This window comes from Pelecanus crispus, chromosome 10 (genome assembly GCF_030463565.1).
Source record: "Pelecanus crispus isolate bPelCri1 chromosome 10, bPelCri1.pri, whole genome shotgun sequence".
Lineage (NCBI taxonomy): Eukaryota > Metazoa > Chordata > Aves > Pelecaniformes > Pelecanidae > Pelecanus > Pelecanus crispus.
This window is the reverse complement of record NC_134652.1, coordinates 7,227,736-7,245,076: the sequence shown is the minus strand read 5'-3', so window position 1 is coordinate 7,245,076 and position 17,341 is coordinate 7,227,736. Positions and strand designations below refer to the sequence as shown.

Sequence of the window (17,341 nt, the reverse complement as noted above, 5' to 3'; positions counted from 1 at the left end):
GGACTTGAGCACGGCTGGCCTCGCAGCATCTAGAAGCAGCAACTGGTGGAGCGGGTTTGGTGCAGACAAACCTTTCAGAAGAATGACCTGCCAAGGCTCTGCTCAATATATGAAAACTGGGATTATTTTTTTCAAAAGTTTATAACTTGGCCAGATTGGGGAATTTTTTTTCACAGGAGCAGTAAAAGGCACATCTTTGACATCAGAGTGACCACCTTGCCAATTTTCATGGCGTTGCTCCAAACCACATAGCCACTACAGTTTCACAAATGTTTGTAAGAAGAATCTTAATCTGGGCACAGCATTCCCCACTCTGCCCCTCATTTTCCAAACTCGCTGAAATTATTACATATGTGCACAAGTGCATGTATACACATTTCATGTATTTGGTCTGAGTCAGATGCCAGGCATAGAAAATTTGAGCCCAACAGATTGCTATTTCCATTTTCATATGCAAATAAAATATTTTAAAACTTAAATATCATTAAATATTATTATTATTAAATAAAATTTCTTTTTAACAAAAGATTTTGTAACAGAAAATGTTACAGAGATTTAACAACACCTAGGACTATAGGGCTTGGTTTACAGGGCTTAGTGGACTAGATGGATGAGTCCATTATAGAGTGGATTAGGAACTAAAAGCTTGGCTTAGTGAAAAAATGTAACTCCAGTTTAGAAAAAGACATATGGTTTCAGTCTATCTATGAAGTGAGTTGTAGAAAGTTGTATTGGTTTCATGAGTTCCTTGCTGTTTGAGTTGACACTCAATGGTTTATTACTAGTAATAAATGCATTCACACACTGTCGTATGGTTATGTTATCAAAACCAGCTTCATACAAATAACGGCTATCTTTCATTTTCAGAGATTTGAAGCCAGAAAATATCCTGCTAGATGATTATGGTAAGTCTCAGAGGTTTACAGAGATGCTTTCACAGTAAAGTAGATTAAGTTAGTTTTAGGATATATATCGCACAAAGACAAATAATGCTCTGAAGTGACTAAGGGGCTCAGCATGCATTAATACTTCAGTCTTGGGGTGGGTGAAGCACTAGAGCTCACCGCACGGGTGGAATGAAGCAGCCGTGCTGCTCAGCAGGGTCTGCTCTCAAGAGCGCGGCTTTGCTGGCGGTGTCTGCCTTTTTCCATTGGTTTGCCATCCTTATTCTTGCAAGGCTGACACAACACAGAGGAACTTGGGATTGCCAAATTTGTGCTCCCCGCTCCATTTTCAAAAGTGCTTTCATCCTTTGCTGAGCTAACTCTCGTTTTATGCGAACCCAGGTACCCGTTTGTTGCTGAAGGCAGCGATAATCAAATCTCATGCTGACTTACAGACCAGATGTAGCCCCTTCAGCCATCAGAGAGTTACAGAATTATGTCTGCCCATCTATCCCCTGTGCTCAGTTCAAGATACTTCCCTCCAGCGTGCTCCTCATTGCCTTTTTTCAGTTGGGTTTAAAATACCTAACTCAATCCACTCTAGTCCATAGCCTCACTGTTAAAATTACTTTCTCTGCATTCTAACACCCTTAGTTATTCCTCTTTTCCTTATCAATGAAACTGCTCCAACTCAGTGATTCAGAACAATCTTTTCTTAAAATGTCTGAACAGTAAATTGCAAGAATATTTTACCGATGTGTTTTGTGTGCGGTTGTGGTTTTGAACTGATTTGGGTCATATTATTATACCTGTTTTGTGTTGTTTTGTTTCTTTTTCCTCTTTAGGCCATATTAGAATATCTGATTTGGGTCTAGCTGTTAAAATCCCTGAGGGCGAATCAATCCGTGGAAGAGTAGGAACAGTAGGATATATGGGTAAGTCTTCAGTAGCTTATCTTTTTGATAATTTTCTGAGATTACTTGAGTGTTTGAGACCTTTCTGCCATGTAGGCTTAAGAAAAAGAATAAAAAAAGATTCACATTCAGCTGGGTCCAGTGTCCTGCAGCAACCCACCATGGAGTCATGATAGTGGAAATCAGAAGTGGGCGAAAGGATGGACCACAGCAGCTCTTAATGAGACTGGTCTATAATCCAAAATCAGCAAAGAAAATTAAAAGGAGAGAAAACAACTGGGATACTAGTGATTTTAGCGTAGATTTATTTTAGGAGGGTTATGTGCATAAAAGAAAGGTTTCTTTCTAGTTGCTGCTTTGTATAATAGTTAAAATGTATTTGTATATTTATGATAAAATGGGTAAGTCTGCACCTATGGAACCTTGACCACAGCCATCTTGAGACCCCCCTAGGTGCAGGGGAGGCTGCACAAAAGAAGTAGAGTTTTGTACATTGGTAAAAAACACACTCCCTGTTTTAACTAGATCTGTTTTCTAAATTCAATGTAATTATTTTCATGCATTCTCTGGGTGGGCATATGCCTTGGAATAAAAATTGCTTATACTTATTTGACTAAATAGAAAATACCTGATATGAGCCACTGTTAGACCATATGGAGACTTTAATGAAAGCAAGCAAATCAGTTGTCATTTCTAAATTTTGTTATCTCAGTGTAAGCTTGTGCACACACTAAGACTGTACTTGTGAGCATGTGTGTGTGTGTATGTACCCACATATGGAAGTGAGGATGCCTGCAAGACAGTGACCATATGCCCAAAGCACACTGGATTGGCTGCAATGCAAAATAAATGGATTTGTTTTTTAAAGGGGGAAAAAAAAAGTTTTAAATTGAGCAAAACGACAGAATTTGCTTTTGAAGAAATATCACTGCTGTTTACAGGATGTGTGTTTTTATGTCATTTCTTCCCTAAATGGAGAAATCTGGAACGACACTTAAGATTAGGCCTCTGCTTAATACTTCGCTTCAACTTCTTTTTGTTTTTTTTAATTGGTCTGACTTGGTAGAGAAGTCAGAAGACAGCATGCACAGGGCATGTAGCATGTAGAGAAAAAAACCTGGCATGTAGCATGCTGCATTTTCTGCAATGCCATCAACAGAAATCAGGAGGTGTTTTTATATTTTACCCACCATTCTCTGTGTATGTGTATTTGGTCACCAAAATGGAACTTCTAGAAATTTAATTTTTTTGCCTATGTAAATATCGAGCATTTCCACAAGACACATCTTTCTCCTTCACAGCTCCAGAAGTGTTGAACAACCAGAGATACACACTCAGCCCTGACTACTGGGGGCTAGGCTGTCTCATTTATGAAATGATTGCTGGGCAATCACCATTTCGTGGAAGGAAAGAGAAGGTGAAGAGGGAAGAAGTGGACAGAAGAGTGCTGGAGACAGAAGAGGTGTACTCCCATAAGTTTTCTGAGGAGGCCAAGTCCATCTGTAAAATGGTAAGGGGCTTGAAGGCCCAGTGTGGCAGCTTCATTAGCAAGCTGTATATGACACAGTTTGAGCAGTAACACGGTACCATAGAGGGGCTGCAGAGACAAGGACTAAACAGCTCGTCTGTTGATGGGGTGACTGCATTCTCTAGTCATTCAAGTTGTGTTTATTTGGGCTTGCTTCTCCATGAGATTCATCATGGTCATCTTGAGTCCTCGCCAAAGTTTTATGGCCAAGGGAGTGGTATCTATTCTCGTGAGACTTTGAATGCTAGTTTGCAGTCAAGAATGCATTTCTGTCTTTTATAATCTTGTAGAAAAAATAAAAAGGACTTGATGATGCAAAACTCTGATTGTCTCCTGCAAGGAACTGAAAACCCCATGCTTCCATTGTCTTTGGTGAGAGCTGGGGGTAAGCAGGACAAAGATTATGCAATGAAATTATTGTGACACTCAAATGTTGTCCCACCCCATCTCACTAACTTTGTTAGCAGCTTTTCCCCCAGGGTGCCAGGGTATCCAGCTTTTTTTAATACTGTTGAGCTGTCCTTTAAAATGTTTTCTCACTCTTTCAGCTGGGAGTCATTTTCGTAGTACAATAGCCTTGTCTGACAATGGAAATCCTCAAACCCTCTGAGAAATCTCAAAGCTGTGTCTGAATTCATCTATGTCTTGTCGACATCCATCTTTAGAAGGCTGAATTGTAATTTGGAAAGGGATGTGGCCTTTTTTCTTGATGTTGTTTGCTAAAGAGTGAAGTCTCCTTTGGAGACAATGACATATCTGTGTATACTGGTAGAGAGAGAATGAAGGGAAAGAAAGGTCAACAAATAGGTAGTGAGAGTTTCACCACTATCTTGTGCAACAGGCAAGGAAACAGCAGATCAACAACATTCTGGTTGGCTGGCTTCATGAAGAGACGTTGAAGTCCCCTTGCAAAATAATAATGGTAGTACTGCCAAGTATCATGCCTGGAAGTCATTAACTCACAGTGCACCAACTCATTGCTGAATCCCAGGGGTAGTAATTAACTGACATCACTCTTGATAGATACTCTAGGCCATTCATTGCCCTTAATCTGCGATTCAGAGCCCCCAGTGAAGTCGGCGTGGGAGGATCTAGGACAGCCACAGGCTGTTACAGACCATTTAATGTGCTCAAACAGCCTGCCATCTCTTCTCTAGCAGCATCTCCACTCCCACCAGGTGAGGAGCAGTGTCTGCGGGAGTGGCAGAGAGTTTGTGCACGTCCTGTTGGTAGCATGAAATGAAAGTGTCATGAGGCAAAAATTATATTCTTGTTGCTTGTTCTGTAGTTAGTTGCAGGCATGAGCCATCATAGAATGAAAGTATACTTTGAAAATAACCAAGCCCATGAGAACTTAAAGCTGAGAAGAATTAAATGTAGCATTGATGGGAGAGTGCTGGAGATGACCTACCACTCCCAGGGGAGTAGACAGTGGAAGTCATTATACTGTAGTGGACATTTTCATCTTCAAGCCATAGAGTCTATGGTTTCAGGGAGTCAGGGACCTCAGGAAGTCATCTAGTTCATTCCCTTGCCTCAGGGAACCATGAACTGTATGTAAATCATTCCTGACCGCTTGATCATTACTGCTTCACTGTCCAATCATGTGGCATGTTTATTTAGGTGGTCTGTGGAAACTCTTAATGGATCCAAAGATAGCCCTGTCATTTTTGAGCATTAATGCATTGAAATTACTGTGCCTTAAGGCTGGAAGATCCTTACTTCTGATAATGAGCATGATGGCATTTGTGGTTTTCCATCCAAAAGCCATTTATTTTATCAAATCTTTATTTTATCAAATTTTATTTTTAAAAGTCCGTGATTCAAATGTATTTTCTCAAATACTTTTTGCTCTTTATATTGAAAACCAGAACTTTGTTGCTTTGTATCAGCATCTTAACAAGGAAACAAAAAAGTGATAATTAAGTATCCATCATACCTGCAAAATGAAGCATGAAGTTGCAGTACATAAATCCAACTTGAGCCTTCACAAAGGTCCAACACAAGAGGCTTTCCTGTTGTGGACTCTTAAGGGCAGGAGTGAGAAACAACATATTTTCCACCATGTCTCCTAACCTTCTCTTCAAAACTTACTCCATGAGCTAATAGCGTCTCCATCAGGAAATGTATTGTCTTCGTTAATTTACTCATATGAAAAGCCTTTAGTGTCACCCCATGTCAGCCTTCCCCTCGTGGATGTTTATTTTTGCAGGCACATATCATAGCTCCCATTAATCATCATCCATCCCATATTTCCATGTTTCATTTTGTAAGTCATTTCCCATAAATCAGCCCTCATTTTGGACTGAAACAGAGATGAATAATAAATAATTAGGAACAGGGGCAGCTGGCTTTCTGGGAAGTTCCCCAACCCATAGTTCCCATATAACATAACTGCTTCATGGTGTGTTTTTTCTGTGAAAAAATCTAATCTTTCTAGGAAATGCTCCCTGATTGTTGTTGTTATGACTTGTACTTCATTGATGTACATGCTTGTTTTCCCTGACAAGTGCAGTCTTGCATCCAAAGATGTGACTTGAAGTGCATTCAAGTCAACAGTATTGGAGAGGCCCGTATTGCTGTGCTCTTCTGTCACTCTGTCAGTGTCCTATTTGTCTACGTTTCCTGCAGACTATCTTCCCCGCCGCTTCTTATTCCTGCAGCTCCCATTTGACTCCACAAAAGGGATCTCTGGTTGGAGATGGAGCCAAACTCTTGGTTTGGTGCCCAGTGACAGGATGGGAGGCAATGGGCACAAACTGAAACACGGGATGGTCCCTCTAAACATCAGGAAACACTTTTCTGTGGTGAGGGTAGTGAAATACTGCAACGGCTTGCCCAGAGATGTTGTGGAGTCTCCACACTTGGAGACATCCAAAACCCAGCTGGACACAGCCTTGAACAACATGCTCTAGGTGATTCTGCTTTGAGCAGAGGGATTGGACTAGACAATCCCCAGAGGCGCCTTCCAGCCCCAGCTGTTCTGTGATTCTGATCTCCATTTCCTTCCCAAAGCCCCTCCCCAACCAACTAAAAGATGATGGAATTTTTTTTTTCTCTAAAAGCAGTTTTTTCTCCTTCTCACTCACCACCAGAAACTGCGTCATCATACTGCTACTACTCCTGCCTGATTTCATCCCTCCTCTCTGCTTTCACCCCTGGAAACCAAATTGTTCGCACATTATGACACCTTCAAGTTTATCAGTGCTGCCTGAGAATAACTGCTCTTTCATCTATCTTGAGAGGCACCTCACACACATCAAGGTGCTCTTCAAACGATTATCATTGCTCTTGGTATTGCTAATAATAATAATAATAAAAAATCTTCTGTAGTAAGCCTTTGCAATAAGCTTCATTGTCACCCATGCCCGACACAGTTTTGACTCTTCAGGTGGCCAGACTGGGCTGTGATTTCATAAGCAGCAGCAGTGCAATATACAGCCATTTATGTCATTCTGGCATCTACAGTTCCCACACCACTGTCTCGTCCCATTTAGTAATTGAGAGGTGACCATAGTATTACTTCTTTATTCTCTAAAAATTGTTAAAAATAGTATGTTTACTTCTATTTCAGGTTTGAAATTTATCTAGGTGATCCCTTAAACTATTCAATCAGCTGGATCAGTGGAAGCAGTTTTACCATTCGCTTTTCTCCTTTCATGAGCAGCAATTTTTTGTACTCTTACCCTACAAAAAGTTTCCCTTACTCCTATAATTTTAGGACTAACATCTTAGGACTTGGACTTATTTATTACATGGTATGATCTGGATATGAACCGATCACATGAAGATAAATAAAGCAGCGCTTTGGGGACTGTTGGCTTTTTTTAGCAATCCTCACAACAGTTGTTTCTTTTTGTAAAGGAAGCAAAATGAAGTCGTGGAAAAAATCTCAGACATTGCAGAGTTTGTATCCCCCACGGGAATCAAATGAGTGACATGAAAGCATCAGAGAGTTCTTTATACCAAGAAGATGACCTTAATGTAACTTCACTGCTGCTACTCAAGACTCTTCTTTGAAAGCCCTATTCTAGTCACGCTTTGCCCATAACTCTGTAGACTAAATCCTGCCATCATTTACACACACCCAGTGTCATCTGGAGCCTTTGTTACCAAACATAAATGTCTGCTGCTTGGCATCAACTTCATGCATGGTTGGATGGCCTAAGCCATCTTCAGATCTGAAGCTCTGTGAATTCTCCATAGGCTTTGGCTGTAGAATAACACTTAAATAATGTTTGATTGGGTCATTGCACTGCTGTCCCACGAGGGCTTGTCATCAGCCTGATGTAGTTGCTTTTGTTCTGCTCTCTATTCATATTAAATGCATCCTTAGAAACTGAATTAAACAAAAGTGTAGAGATGACTCAAAACATATAGCTGTTATCTCTGTTTTCTTTCCCTTGTCAGATTCCCAAACAGGATGCATATTTCAGGTTATTACGCAGGTTTACTATTGCAGAGAGCTGCTGGGGCTGCAGGAAATGGTACAAGACTCATTATTCCTCGAGAAAGGAAGGACTTTCCCTTCTGAAAGATATTCTAGTTCATGCTGTCTCTTGATATCCACAACAGAAGCCAGGAGAAGTGTCTGGTTTCATCTGTTGCCATCTCTAGAGCTGGCTGCAGCTCCAGCTTACCAAATTCCATTAATTTCTTACTCTTTCTCCATTGGGACTCTCCTCAAGAGGCAGGCAGCTGCTCCCCTGCAGCAGGGCTTTGCAAGAGAATCCTCTCCTTTCTGTGGTCTTTCAGGCCCAGCCTATTCCCAGTGGCCTCTTCCCTTTTGTGTCTTTCAGCCTGCAGCGGCCAGCAACCCATGACCAACCGCACTCATGCTCCATAGACTTCCTTCTTGCACCTGAGGTTACTGAATATTCCCTTGTTTATCACAGAGGAGCCTAGGAATCCCCAGACAGCCCTTTTCTATCCTCAACTGCCCTATCCGCTGACAACGCACTCCAAACAACTTCTAACATTTACAGCCTGGCAAGGGCAAATACCCAGATTAGCTTGGTCTTCCCACTTAGTCCAGAGGCAGGAGAATTACTGGCTGCACAAACAGGAAAGTAACCCCCTTTCTTCCCTTCACAGCTGACTTGTAGAGCAGAAACTGCAGAGGTCTCCTTTATCATCTACAGGCAAGTTGAAATCTGCCCCTTCCTACTACAACTTGCTCCTCAGCAGCACTGCTCCTGAGAGCTTCAAGGCATTACTTCCAAAAGTATATCAGAGCCATGGGTAGTAAAAGTGGTCCTTCTGCCTTCAGATTCTTCTTTGCACTTGTCACAAAAGTCCTCTCAACATGAGAATAAGCCATCAAAAGAACTTTTGTCTTTTCTGCCCAGCCACAATAGAGCAAACCAGATCTTGACTAGAAATTCCAAAGCAATCTTCTTCACATAGGCTAAATCCATATGCCTGTTGGGATTTAAAAACAAAACAAAAGAAAAACAAAACACCACCCCCCCCCCCCAACAAAAAACCTTGCCTCAAGACCATGAGAGCTGAAAGTCTCATGAAAGGATTTGAAAGCAAAACATCCCTTCTTCCTTGTACCCAGGGAAAGCAAACTCCAGAGAAGTGCCCTGAGAAAGATCTTTTTCTACGAGCTGGATCCGTATGGTGCTGTATCACATGAATCTATGTGCTCACAGGATGGCAAGGCGTAGAGATGTTTCTTCAAGTCTTTCTCCAACTCTGTGAACCAGCCAGTAGTGGTGACCGGTCAGACCAGATGTCACCACCTAGCCAGCAGCAGAGGCAGAGGAAACTGTGAGGAAGAAAAGGATGTTGCTATCCGGAAGCTGGAAGTTGCTGTTGTGGCCAGAACCGCTATCTTTTTCCCCCACCCCTCAATCCATACTGTCTCCTCTGGCCGAGGCCGAAGTTGCTGAGCAGAAGACTCTTGTGTCCCACAAACCCCTTCACCACCTCTTCTGGCTGCCTGGCCTCTGCCGTCGCAGCTTGCTCGGGACAGGCTGGAGCATGGTCTCTGCGTACACGGGGCACACTGGTTGCCGAAGCCATTTGCTGTCTCAGGCTGGAAATGAGGCCCCTAGCAAAAAAAATGCAGAACTGCTAAGGCTGTGGAAGTCAGATAAGAAAACCACTGATGCCCAGGGGGTAGGAGAGCATTCAGAGAAGCCTAAAGAGCTGTGACCCTGTAAATCTGTGATGACAAGAAAACGCAGCGCTAGCTAGGCACCAGAGGAAAGATTACCAACCTCCCATTAGGAACAAACTGTTCTTTCAAGGTTCCTCCTCATTGAGATGATGTGGCTGAGACGGCAACACAAGCAGAGGGTACTGGGGCATACCCTGAGCTGGGAAGCCTACAAGCAACATCTCCAGACAAGCCTGCCTTAGCAGGGGAGCTGCCCGGCTCCCCATCCCAACGTCCTGCAGGGCTGCACCTCATTGCCCGCCTGATCTCCTGAAACGCTTCTTTTCCCCTCGGATGGTCCCAGAGCTTTTTGCCTCCCGCTAAGCGAGCCCCAGCCAGGCGCTGCAAGGCACGGCTCGGGGTGCTGACCCCCCTGGCTGGGTACAGCTTGTGGGATGCCCGGGGACTCCCCGGGGGGCTCCCAAGGTTTCGGTCCCTTCACGGACTCGGACGCTAAGAAAAGCCAAACCACCCCACTGTCCTGCATGGGGGCCGAGCCCCGCGTGGGCAGGCAGCCCCCGGGAGTTCGGCTGATCATCTCCGTGCCACCGGTCCGCACAGCCCCCCTGGGGAGGGGGCGAGGGGAGGCCGCTGCTTTCCAGCTCCCCCTTCGCAAGCTGGAGACGGAGGAGGCGGCGAGGCGTGAACCCTGCCCTTCCGCGGGCACCCGGGCACCCAGCCCCCCCCCCGCCCCAGGGAAGAGCCGCCACACAGCTCCAAGGCCGCTTCCCCCCGGGACCCCTCCCCGCGGGAGCGGGAGGCCCCGCCCCGCCCCGCCGCGCGCTGCCCGCCCCGCCGCGCGCTGCCCGCCCCGCCGCGCGCTGCCCGCCCCGCCGCGCGCTGCCCGCCCCGCCGCGCGCTGCCCGCCCCGCCGCGCGCTGCCCGCCCGCGCCGCCCTTTCCTCTGCTGCCCCCTGGCGGCCCCGCGGGGCCGCGCCGAGCACCGCGGGATCCTGGGATCGTTGAGGTTGGGAAGGACCTTTAGGAGCATCCAGTCCAACCATTAACCTGCGCTACCAAGTCCACCGCTAAACCACCTAAAGGCAGAGTCACGATTTCGTGTTTCCTGGCTCGGTGGCTGGATTGTTTTTTAATGAAAGCAAACCTAGAATGGAATCATTAAGGTTGGAAAGGGGCTCTAAGATCATCAGTCCCGCATCAACCCAACACCACCACACCTACTAAACCATGCCCCAAAGTGCCACGTCTGCCCGTTTTGGAACACCTCCCGGGATGGGGACTCCACCACCTCTCTGGGCAGCCTGTTCCAACGCTTGACCATGCCTTCCATGAAGACATTTCTCCTAATATCCAACCTAAACCTCCCCTGATGCAGCTTGAGCCCATTTCCTCTCGTCCTATCGCTAACCACATGGGAGAAGAGACCAACACCCACCTCACTACAACCTCCTTCCAGGTAGTTGTAGGGAGTGACAAGGTCCCCCTCCTGCCCCGCTCCTGCCCTTCCCCAGCCAGTGGTGGGGGTAGCGGTGGGGCCAGCGGCTGCCACGTAGCCTTGGTGTCAATGCAGGCTGGCACAGCCCCTTCCTTCAGCAGCCGTTTAGAAACCAGGGTACCAAAAGCGCCGAGTGGTGGGGTGTCTGCCTGGCTGCACACCCGGCTCCAGGAGGCATACCCTTCCTGTGGAAAAAGGCTGGTGTTCTTATTTCCTCCATGATGTTGCAGTGTAAGTATGCAGTCTTTTCCCCCAGAGTGGAGACTGCAGCAAAGCTGGCCTTGACTGTTTTCAATGCGTGTTTGTTTTCTGTTGTCTTAAGGCACATGTTATTCATCTCTTTAATAGGCAGTTGAAATCTCTGGGCAGATTATGGTGAGTTTGGAGTTGTATTTTCCCTCCTCTATCTAAGAGAGCATAATGAAGGCTTCCTCAAAGATGAATGGAGGGAAAAAAAGGAAACAAATTTGCAAACCTTCACTTTTCAGCAGATTGTCTGAAGTCAGTGGTACATTTAGAAAAGTCCCTGTCCCAAGCAATGGCCTTTTTGCACCAGTCATTTGCATGCTGAGCTCTGCCTCTCTTCAACTGTTTAGACATGATCTCTTAAGACATTGATTTAGCCTACTTGATTCTATGCATATGATTTAAAAGAAGAGGCATTTTGGTGAAGATTTGGCTACATGTTCTGTCTCCACATCCACCAACTAGTCTGTGCCAGAATTGTTTCTCCATTGAACTGGTCTCTTGCAGATCAATTAGTCCATCCATACAAGGTCTTCCAGGACCTACAACCCCTGTGTTTGTGTTCATGGACCTGCTTATCTAATAGACCAAGGATGCTGAGTTCAGTTAGTGTCCACTGCTCCATTACAAGTACCCAGGAAAGAGGCCGGACTTGCTGTAGCAGGTAGAGGTGGTGCATTGCCCTTCTCTGAAAACAAACAAGGCTGAACTGGATGGTTACCAGTACTGGTTCCATGGACAAAACTCCCCTTGAGTTCAGCAGAGATAAGCCCATGAGCACAAAGGGTTGGTTCAATGTGTCATGTGATGTACTGGAATATACTGCAATGGGTGGAGGGAAATAAAATTTGATAGTGAAGTCATTCAGCCTAAGCAACATGGGGAAATCATTCTTACAAGAGTAACAAGAAAAAAAAAGAACTGAGAAAAAGCACATGGGACTTATGAATATGCATCCATATACATTATTAGGATATGTCAGACCTCTTCTTGAAAGTGTTCACTGAAAGTAAGCAGAAGCAACTGTCTCTATTTTGACTGTAAACACTTTACAGCAGGTAATTTTCAAAGGGCTTCACCAGCATGTAGAACAGTGCAGTCCTAATCTATTTAGCTTCAGCTGTTAAGTAACAGCAATTACGATTCCCCTCTGTACTTCCCTCTGGACGCATTCAAAACCAACTGCAGATAAAAATATCTTTGTGAAGCTCTTGCTTTTCTGACATCCTTTCCATCTTTACCATTCCTCTTGGCATGTTTCAGCTCCTCACCAAAGATGTGAAGCAGCGGCTAGGATGTCAAGGGGAAGGTGCAACAGAAGTGAAGAGGCACCCCTTTTTCAAGAGCATGAATTTCAAGCGGTTAGAAGCAGGAATGCTGGATCCTCCCTTTGTCCCTGATGTAAGTATGATAGGAAGAACCCCCAGTGGGCTCTTTCAAGAGATTTGTTTCTGAAATAACTTCTCTCTCTCAGAGCTGTCAACACCCTCTGCATGAGTAGCTGCCCTAGGAAGATGTGATAAGTGGTAGGGCTGGACTGGGGAGGCTGGGAGGAAGAGGAGAGCTGCTCTGTAGAGACACGTGCGTGCAGGGTGGGTGGGCCTCCACGTAGGGTGGTAACCTGGGGCTTGATTCGTTCCCACTTGCTTTACCACAGTCTTCTTGGGTGGCACTGGAGGCACCGCTTGGTCTGTTCATGCCTCAGTTCCCAAACTTTAAACCGGGAACCTTTGTATTCCCTTATCCACGGTAGTATTGTGAGAAGTACGTGCAGTACCAGGTGGTGCTTGGAACAATCAGTGATGAAAGCCACATGTATGCATATGGATGTATAGATATATATGCTGAGGTGGAACCAGAATTACAAAGTCCAAAGCTCTACGGAACTGAGGAATGGACTGGATCATCATGAAAATAGGCATTTGTCACAGAGAATCTGAACCAGGTTCAGATATCAAGTGTCACCTCAAGCAGAGGAGGTGACTTGGACCTGAGAGAGCATTTTGAACTTGTTAGTGTTCATGGGGTGCAGAACCCGGCACTGAGTCCTTACGCAGGTTTACACACCAGTCTTGCACACACTGAAAGTCTTCGTTACATTGGCAAGAACAAAACTTTTTCCACCCTTTTGTGGTATCGGTCTCTACCCCAGTGCACAGGGTTATCTGATTATTTTCTTCCTGCAGGGCTCTCTTTCTGGCTAGATCCTCTATCCTTAAAGTTCCCATATGGTTCTAAGTAAACACTGCCATTTTAACGTATTAAGGAAAGTAACATCTTGGCAGCTCTCATTCACATTGCTGCAAACTCAACCAAACCAAAGTGGTTTGAATGCTACAAAAGTTTACTTTAGCTGCTCTGGTTTTGCTTTACATTTTACTATGTGGCCTAGTTATTCCTGCCAATTAGCCCATGGTGTTACGACCTGCTTTAGTGGGAAGAAATAGGAGACAAGCTACTATTTCTTTCTGATGTAGAAAATTAGAAAATTCTGGGCTCAAATCTGGGATCCACCAGAGTGTATTAAAAGCTTAACTGTGGCATGTAAGGCCTAGAAGGCACCTCTTACAGACATATTTGCTAAAGCAGAGGCACATAAATTTTTATGGCTATTTATTGGGAACTCCAGAGCTGCCTCTAATTTAATTTATTTCGCACTTCATCCATAGATTTCCAAGTCTTCACTGAAGTCAGCTGCGTCACCCAAAGCTATATAGCCAATGGCAGAGGTTGTAATCCAACCCATGTCTCTCCATCCTCTTCTAGACTATTCTGTCTCCACAAAAATGTTGTGGATTGCAGCCGTCAGGAATGCAGAGGGATGCAGCTTCCAGCAGCTAGGACTTCCGTCAGGAATCAGCTTGATTTGTTTGGTCGCACTGCTCAGATCTAGATAAAATACTGCATGGTTGGGCCCCTGGGCTGTGCAGTCATGGCACCATGTGTAGACGGTTGGATTCAACACGATTGAGTTCAGTGGGTCAGGCTAGTCCCACAAGCCACCCCTCAATTATTCCTGCACATCAAAGGGTAACTGTGTTGTTGATGGGCACATCAGATGACCACGCTAACTCTAGGCAAGCAGATGACCACACTAACTATGACAGGTAGCCAGTGATGACTATTTCTGCTTTCTGTGGCTCACTGCTGGAATATGAGCTAAAAGCAGCGTCACTGCAAAGAGTCCTGTCTCTGTCATCCCAGAAAATTAAGCAGTTTAAAAAGGCAAAGCCATTTGACCATTTGCTTGAAGAAAGGCAACCGAGTTAAAAGAGTTAATAGAGGTGATTCTGGACAGCTTCCAGCAGCTGAGCTATTAACAAAAACAATGGAAAAATGCCAAACCTCTTCTGTTTTCTTTAGCAATTAGTATACATACCTTTAAACTTTTAAGCTGCAAACTCCACAGCTATCTGAGCAGACGGACACTTCTACCTGAGGTCCCTTTTCAGGGCTGTCTCCAGTGTGTCACTCATAAACATTCTGGTTTTCTGTTGTTCCCTCTCTAAAAGAAAAGACTACTGAAGGATTTGATTTTTGTTTTCTTGCTCTTTCTGCCCTTTTCCCTTCACCTCCCAGCCATATGCTGCATGGATGACTAAAACCCACTTGGGCTGCCCTGACTCTTTAAGGACTTCAAAGTGGGAAGCTTAACGTGCTTAAAGCGAAGTCAGCCATTGATGATAAACATGCGGGCAGAGCAAGTCTAGAGAAGCAGGATGCAGATAGTCGCTTGTTGTTAGGCGTTCTCACTTGACTGAATCTGTGAATGAAAGCACATGGTCAGACTCAGAAGTATTTTTTCTCTTGCTGTTTTTTTCTTTTTTTTTTTTCTGCTGAGATAGCCCAGAGCAGTGTACTGCAAGGATGTGTTAGACATCGAGCAATTCTCCACAGTGAAAGGAGTTAACCTGGACCAAACAGATGATGATTTCTATTCCAAGTTTTCCACAGGATCAGTGTCTATTCCATGGCAAAATGAGGTAAGGATGTATCAGAGCAAAATTACTCCAATAAAACCCCTAACACAGGTGGTTTAAGAGGAGCTGTATATTTCCAGCAATATATAGCTACTGGATAACTTGCCAGACTCTAATACTTTCATAAGTTACAAATGGCCTCTTTCAAGATCTATAAGGTACCACAGATGTCAGGTGCAGGTGACTGTATCTGTTGGCTCTGCATATTTGTGTAAATTGGCAAGGATCCTACTGTACTTCCTTCTCCTGGGTTCCTACAGAGGTGTTTTGACAACAGCTCTGAGGAACTTCCGCGGGATGGCTGCAAGTCCTAATGGAAGGCGCCTTCACTGGCAATCCTGATCTCACCCATTTTCTTGTACCTGCAGCGAGTCCCAGCTGCAGCAGTCAACTCTGGACCTTGAACTGCTCCAGGGTTTCCAGATCTGGGTCTTTGTTTCTGTTTGATGTCAAAACACAGCCAACAGTGGATTTCATAATCCAACTCTGGATCAAACAGCAGATTCACTTGGGCAGAGGGGTGCTAATAACTGGGATTTTGTGAGCGTGCCTGTCTTTACCCAATATTCTCTACAGTGCTAACGAAAAGAACAGAAGGCTTTATGGGGCAACTTCTAATAAGACTGATATGCAAACATGCAGCGCAGACTCAGCCTCTCTTTTTCACACATCCTATTTACCTTCTATAGCCACCATCAGGAATTCAACTGTTAACTCTCCTAACATACTGCTCAAGCTGCTGGTCCTGTTCCTGACTTTGAACAACCCAGCACTACTGGAATATATTTAATGCAGATGTCTTGTTTCTTTTTTATTTCTTATTGTGTCCCACTAGATGATAGAAACAGAGTGTTTCAAAGAACTGAATGTATTTGGACCAAATGGTACTATTTCACCAGACTTAAACAAAAGCTACCCCCCAGAGCCACCCAAGAAAGGATTGCTACAGAGAATATTTAAACGACAGGTGAGACCTTTTATGACTAAGACAAGGAACCTTCCATAGATGCCCAGTGTCACAGCCATGTTCTGGTAATATTTTTGTAGGAGAAAGACAGTATGTCTTACAGGGAGCTTGCTGTCACAGTTACCTGGTAATTTCCTGGCTAGTACTGCCTATCCCAGGTTTCCCATCTACCTCTCGTGATTTTTTACCACCAGAAGTTCCAGCATTTTTCATCAGCTTCGTTTCCACTGTTGAAAACTTCTTACCCAAACTATTTTTCAGTGGTATGCTGAAATGCCTTTTGAAATGGTTATATGGTTTTGATAAGTTCCTTGTGAAAACCCTTGATTTATGTGTTAAAAAAGAAGAAAATGCAAATGTTGAGTGAGGTAGTCATGGCAGGAAAGCAAGACACTAGAGAAGAGAGCAGACCAGACATTACACGATATACGACTTTCATGAGGCACCATGGCACCATTTTCAAATCTAAATAACATTCTTAGACCCATTTATTTCTGCATGGTTAAAACCATGCCTCAGCATTGGCAGGTGTCCTCTGTATTAGTCAGATTTAGCAGATACTGACATTTTGCAGTGAGTCAATTTGACTCCTGGAACGAGAGTGAGTCGTCTTTGCTGCATTCCTCAAGAACTGCTATGGTCCTCCTGACCTAGAGAGAATACAGGTAAGAAAGTGAAGACTATTTTACATCCAAAGATCTTCAAACAGTCCAGTCAGTGTGTTATCACCATAAAATGAACAGTGTTGGCCTAAAAGAAAGCATGGCATGTTTTGGGAATCTAACTGTTACTGTCTTCCTCTTTCTACAGCATCAGAACAATTCAAAGAGTTCTCCAAATTCAAAGGCCAGTTTAAATCACCACCTAAATTCAAATCATGTAAGCTCAAACTCCACTGGAAGCAGCTAGTTCCAGCTCAGTTTTATGAAACAACGTTGCATCCTTCCACTATAATCTATGGAGCTTCTATGGATGAGAGCGCCTCCACCGTTGAGTGAAAAAAAGGATCTCTCAAAAATGGAGATTTTCTATCCATTCCTTCCAGTGGAGCCTCGCATTTTAAGAAGAATTTTCCACTCAGGTCTGTTTTTGGAGGTGGCACTCAAGACTGTGTGAATCAAATTTGTTTATTTAGAACATTGCAATAGAAATTCAATGAACATGACTACTTGCACGTATTTAAATAGCATCATACTAGAAC

At 44.3% G+C, this 17,341-nt stretch overlaps 1 protein-coding gene across 1 annotated transcript in view; it reads left to right on the top strand.

Annotated features, from left to right (window-relative positions):
- The window catches only part of GRK5 (G protein-coupled receptor kinase 5), a 173,340-nt gene extending 156,291 nt beyond the window's left edge, over nt 1–17,049 (top strand). The window contains exons 10-16 of the mRNA XM_075717417.1: nt 868–905; nt 1,730–1,819; nt 3,100–3,308; nt 12,457–12,594; nt 15,039–15,176; nt 16,009–16,140; nt 16,951–17,049. Coding sequence (XP_075573532.1) covers nt 868–905; nt 1,730–1,819; nt 3,100–3,308; nt 12,457–12,594; nt 15,039–15,176; nt 16,009–16,140; nt 16,951–17,049 — 844 coding nt within the window. The remainder of the gene's footprint in view (nt 1–867; nt 906–1,729; nt 1,820–3,099; nt 3,309–12,456; nt 12,595–15,038; nt 15,177–16,008; nt 16,141–16,950) is intronic.
- Nucleotides 17,050–17,341: the final 292 nt, after the last annotated feature.